This window comes from Otolemur garnettii, unplaced genomic scaffold (genome assembly GCF_000181295.1).
Source record: "Otolemur garnettii isolate 467f Iridium unplaced genomic scaffold, OtoGar3 scaffold00065, whole genome shotgun sequence".
NCBI lineage: Eukaryota > Metazoa > Chordata > Mammalia > Primates > Galagidae > Otolemur > Otolemur garnettii.
The window spans coordinates 1,539,449-1,545,548 of NW_003852460.1; the positions used below are offsets into that span (position 1 = coordinate 1,539,449).

The window sequence follows — 6,100 nt, forward strand, 5'->3', positions numbered from 1 at the left end:
TGAGCACCCCTCCTTGGAATCACACTTTGTCCCGTCCAGTGGCACCACAACCATCCAGCACTAAAGAAGCATCCCGGAGCCTTCTGTTCAGAAGTGGCACTGGGAGAGGCCAGCCTCATTGCTGAGCAGAAAAACAACTGTCCACGGAACAAGCATCTGGGCCAGAGAGTGAGCCCTGAGCCATCCATGCCCACACCTGGGGGAGGCCAGATGCCTACAGAACCCGTCTTCCGCGCTCCCCCATGACAAGGCAGATGGGAGACACCCCTGCTGACGCATCTCCCCATCGGGAAGTGGGTCCAGCACGAGCACTGGCTCAGCGGCCCTCTGAGTCCCCCGTGGGTGAAAATCTTCACTCCCATCCCCCACCAACAGAAGCTTCCTTAGCGACACGAGTTTCCTCACAGCTTGGTGCCAATTTTTGAATGAATGAATGATGCAAGCATGAATGACTGAGTGAGAGAACCATGCCCCAAAGTAGTGTCACCATGCGCCCAGCAGTATCACTGTTATTGCCCAACTTTTTTTTTTTTGATAGGGGAATCATTACTCAGTAATTTTTTTATCTAGGAAAATTCATCCATTGAGGTCATAGGAAGGAGCTCCCCCCAACCGTCCCCCGCAAAAGAAAACATAAATTGGGTGCAATGATTTTAAGAAATCTATCAATTTTCAGACATGAAGATGGGAAGCTACATAAATATAATTTTGATGTTAAATAAACCATCAATAGCTGGCTCTCCGGGAGCCCGATCAATAACCTATAACCTATTGGTCATTTCTGTGTTTGATAAATCATTAAGTTAACCCATGAACTTCTCATGACAGCCAGAAAGAGGCCATCCCGTTCTGTTTTCAACTGTGCTAGCAAATGAAATAAAAAGACTTTTTAAGCATGAAGTATTTGACATTTGCAAGGCCTCAATCACTCTCTTTAAGAATAAAAATAAGCTGGGCACAGCGGCTCATGCCTGTAATCCCAGCACTCTGGAAGGCAGAGGTAGGTGGATCCCTTGAGCTGAGGGGTTCAAGACCAGCCTGAGCAAGAGTGAGACTTTGTCTCTACCAAAAATAGAAAAAACTAGCTGGGCATCATGGCAAATGCCTACAGACCCAGCTATTTGGGAGGCTGAGGCAGGAGGATCCGTGGAGCCCAAGAGTTTCAAGTTGCTGTGAGCCATGATGCCAGGGCACTCTACCCAGGTGAGAGCGTGAGGCTCAGCCTCCCCCCTCCAAAAGGCAAATAAAAGCAAAGCAAAGAACCCATTGATCATTTCTGCATTTGATAAATCATCGGGTAAACCCACGAGCTTCCCACGACAGCCAGAAAGAGCCCATCTGGTCCTGGTTGCAACGTGCCAACAACTGAAATTTTAAAAAGCGCTGTAAGCCTGAAGTATTTACCGTCGGCAGAGCCTGAATCACTCTCTTTAAGAATAAAGACGAGAAAAGCACAAAGTCTGGCTGCTCATGCGATTTGGAAATGTGCTTTCTGGCGCTCAGCTCGAGCTGATTTTCAAGACCAGTTAAGACATGTGACGGGTTAACAGCAGTTTGGGGGGGAAGATGGTGGGCAACAGAGTTTGGGGAAGTGCTGGACACCTATTCTACCCTCCTGGACCCTACACAATACCACTGCCAGCACCCTACCTTGGGGACTTGCTATAGTTAAAAGACCTATTTGCATATGTTGAAGCTGGCAGGACCAAACATAGTTGCCTTGAGGACACTTATGGTGACCCAACCAGGGCAAACCAGCTCCACACACCAGGGCATGCAACTATCAGGAAAATCCTTCCTCTGTCAGGGGTGTCCAACCTGCAACCCGAGGGCCACAAGCTGACGTTTTCCAGGCCTGTTCTGCTTATCTGTGGAGTCAGCTGTAGTGGACAATAGGCAAGGACCTTTTGTTTAGCTTATCTCGTTTCATTACCGTTTGTGTATTTTCTGTGTGGCCCAGGGAAACACACACTCTTCCAATTTTTGCAGAGAAACACAATATTGGACAGCCCTACAGAATGAAGGTGGGTCTGGCTCAGGGCCCAGCACCGTGGGAAAGTGGTGGGTCCATTCTGTGGCTCAACTGTGCCACCTTGGTGGGACCAATGTTTGTCCCGACCGCCTTCATCCCAGAAGCAGAGGATGTTCCCATCCAAGCCTGGCGCTTTCCAGACACTCCAAGGTTCTGGGCATTCCAGAGAAGAGGAGGCTTGGGTGAAAAAGACCCTCCCCTCAACCGCCATACAAGCCCCCATGGAGCTGAGGGTGGCCACAGCCTGGAGACCCTCTTAAAAAATGCAGAATAAAAGCACAGCAGGTGGCTTGGCACCCGTAACACAGTGGTTACGGCGCTAGCCACATACACCGAAGTTGGTGGGTTCAAACCCAGCCCTGGCCACCTAAATCACAATGACAACTGTAACAAAAAATAGCCAGGTGTTGTGGTGGGCACCTGTAGTCCCAGCTTGAGGCAAGAGAATCGCTTGAGCCCAAGAGTTGGAGGTGAGCTGGGATGACTTCACACTCTACTAAGGGTGATATAGTGAAACACTGTCTCAAAAAACAAACAAAAAAAACCAAAACACAGCAGGAATGAAGCAAACAGTGTTTCTGGCAATCATCCGGTGGCAAACACATTCCTATAAATATGGTATCTTGAAGGGCACTGGCTCGTGACAGGTGCCAGCACACCCATGTCATGAAGAAGGGTCCACTGAGGGCACGGGTGTCCTGTAACTTTCACGGGGACCCCACTGCACCAAAGGGCTTTGCTCCCACATCTGTGAGAACTCCTGGGATTTTCACAGGACTCACCATTGTTCACCAAGACGTGCAGAGGGATTTTCTTCATCTGGAAGTTCTGGACAAACTGCCGGACGGACCTCATGGAAGCCAGGTCACAGTACAAAAATTCCACTGCACAGAGAGAGAAAAAACATGAGGTGGTCATCTCCCAGCCCAGGCCCAGGTGAAAGAGAGCGCTAAGAGGGCCACGTCTATGCCCCTGGTAGGGTAACAAAGTGCCTGGATCAGAAAAACCAGGAGGCACAGGAAGGTGGTGGATGGCAGAGAGACCCGCAGTGAGTCACAGTCACCGTGGGGGCTGCCTCCCACCAAGAGTCCTGCTGGCCGGAAGAGGGACACTGCAGTAAGGTGAGATCACTCAGGACTCACCCTGGGCTCCAGCCCTCACAGCAGGGGACACAGAGGAGAGACTGAGGTCCCCTGTGGCCCAGACACACGCACCAGGCCTTCTGCCGGGGACATGGAGGAATCACATGTGCTGGGAGTTAAGCTGCATCATCTGCCTGGAACCCACATCCAGGATGCATGTGGGGAGAAGGGCCAGAGGCCCAGTGAGGGTGTTGGAGGGGGCAGGACTCCAGTGTCTGCTCCAAAACTGCCCTGTGAAGACAGCCTTCAAATTATAGGCTCCTGTTTCTCAGTGTCCCGAGAATACTTTACATTGGTAACCAAAAGGTGGAAATTTCCAAGAAATGAATAATTTTCCAAGAGGATATTGAGTATGAAAATCTAATCAAGCAGAGGGATCTAATCAGACCCACGGTACAGGAATGAAAATGATGAGAAATGATCTCACGGGACGGGGAGGGAGGCAGAGGGCATTTTAGCACCTGACACCAGGGATGAGGCGGGCACAGGAGGTGATGTTTTCATGCCTCCTGGAGCAGCTTCAGAGAAACTCTCATTTCTATTTAGGGGAACTAGAGAAATAAAAGTAATAACGGTTTTTGTTCCTGGGTCTCGTTTTCTTTATTTTTTTTGAGACAGGTTCTCATTCTGTGTCCCTGGGCAGAATGCTGTGGTCTTAGCTTAGCTCACAGCAACCTCAAACTCCTGGACTCCAGCAATTCTCCTGCCTCAGCCTCCTGAGTAGCTGGAATTATAGGCATCTGCCACAATGCCTGGATGGTTTTTCTATTTTTAGTAGAGTTGGGGTTTCGCTCTTGCTCAGGCTGGTCTCAAACTCGTGAGCTCAGGTGATCCTCCTGCCTCAGCCTCCCAGAGTGCTGGGGTCACAGGGCTGTGCTACTATGCCCAGTCCTTATTTTTTTGTGCAGCTTTTCTATTCCTCAAGATAACATGAAGAAAACCGAAAATAACAAGAGTCATCACTACACTCCTCGTTCCTGGAGTGAAATGCATGTCGGCCCCTGAAAGATAGATGTGACCTTATTTAGAAAAGGGGGCCTAGCAGGTGTGATTGAAATTAAGGGGACTGAGATGAACAGATTGTCTACAATCGTCCAGGTGGGCTGCAAACATCAGTGCAAGTGTACAGGACGGACGCAGAGGAGGATCAGATGCACACAGGAGGAGATGGTGGCTGTGTGGAGACAGAGGCAGAGACTGGAGTGCTGTAGCCAAAAGTTCAAGGGTGCCTGGAGCCCCCAGGAGCTGGGAGAGGCAGGAAGGAGCCTCCCCTGGGAACTCCCGAAGGAATTGGACCCAACTGTAATAAGTTTAATGGCAAAATACATGTCCGTGCCCTACAACCCAGAACCTCTGAGTAGAATATAATTTGGGAATAGGTCTCTGCTGATGTGATGAGTGAGGGAGCTTGCGATGAGACCATCCTGGATTAGGGAGGGCCCTAAACCCAACGACAGGTGTCCTCCTAAGAGACACAGACACAGAGAAGAAGCCATGTGGAGATGGAGGCAGAGCCTGGAGTGACGTGGCCACAAGCCCAGAGACTCCTGCAGCCCCCAGGAGCTGGGAGAGGCAGGAAGGAGCCTGTGGAGGGAGCGTCCCTGAGACACCTGCAGCTCAGACTCCTGGGCTCCAGGGCTAGGAGACGGTGAATCCTTATTGTTCTAAAGGACGGAGCTTGTGCTAATTTATTACAGCAGTGACAGGACTCAAACGCATCTCCTTCTCAGCGTCATAGAGAGCTCTAGGTCTCCATCTAGCCAATTGCACACCAGATCTTAGAATCCACACGGAACGTCCTAGAAGCCAGTGCCAAGCCATGACATCCACCGTGCCCCCTTGATTCACTCCCTGGACATGTACCAAAGTCTTGGAGGTGCAAGGAGTGAGAGGCAAAAGCTAAGGCCAACAGTCCCACCCCCACGATGAAGTTGGGACATCTCTAGCCATAGTCACATTCCCTGACATGGTAGAAGAAGTCTCAGAACTCGCAGCCACTGAGATATGTGTGGTTATGGTTTCATCACAGAAAAAAAGATAGATGGGAAAGTTAGCAGAGGCCAAAAGTGCATGTATGGGAGTGCAGGAGACGACGGCATGAGCCGTCCCGCGTCTCCACCCAGTGTAGTTAGGGACACTGCGTCGTGCTGCCACCAACACTGTCTGATGACACAGACAGGAGGTCACCAAGGAGCCCTACCCCAGCCCTGGGGTCTGTGTCTTTGTCAGAGCTGGGCCACGAAGACATGGCTGACTCCAGTCTTCAGCCCCTCCAGGGCTCACACCTATACCCCGAGGTTCAACATCCCCACCAGAAACCTCAACCTTAGCACAGACTTTCTCCAGGGTCCAAGCATCCAGGTAGACATTCTCATGGGGCAGGACATGGTAAGAGCTCAGAGGTGAACTGGTAGACCCAGGGACAAAGACCACACTTTTCCTGGGTGAGCTTGACCACTGACTGCACTCCGTCCTGAAGGTGGGTGCATGTCCTTTCCAGAACATTCCTGACCACCACATGTACCAGCACACAGCAGTCACAACCATCGTAAACTACATCAAGACTTGCTGTGCCCTGCCCTCACTGCTACACTTAGCAGCTAGGGCAGAGTCTGGGGCTACGCAGCCTAGGAGCTTCTGAGTGATATAAAAGCACTGGGCCTAGAACCACCCCAGAGGACCCCTAGCAGTCTGGGGCCAAAAAAAAAAACACTTGCTTTGGGATTGAAATCCTCCCCTGCCAGGACTTAAATTCGCCTTTGCATCACTTGTGACAAAGAGTTTTTCTTTTTTTTTTTTGTAGAGACAGAGTCTCTCTTTATCACCCTTGGTAGAGTGTCACGGCATCACACAGCTCACAGCAACCTCCAAATCCTGGGCTTAGGCAATTCTCTTGCCTCAGCCTCCTGAGTAGCTGGGACTACAG

At 50.7% G+C, this 6,100-nt stretch overlaps 1 protein-coding gene across 1 annotated transcript in view; it reads right to left on the minus strand.

The window, feature by feature from the left end:
* Nucleotides 1-6,100, minus strand: part of DHRSX (dehydrogenase/reductase X-linked) — a 111,105-nt gene that overhangs the window by 42,226 nt on the left and 62,779 nt on the right. The window contains exon 4 of the mRNA XM_012807140.2: nucleotides 2,815-2,916. Coding sequence (XP_012662594.1) covers nucleotides 2,815-2,916 — 102 coding nt within the window. The remainder of the gene's footprint in view (nucleotides 1-2,814; nucleotides 2,917-6,100) is intronic.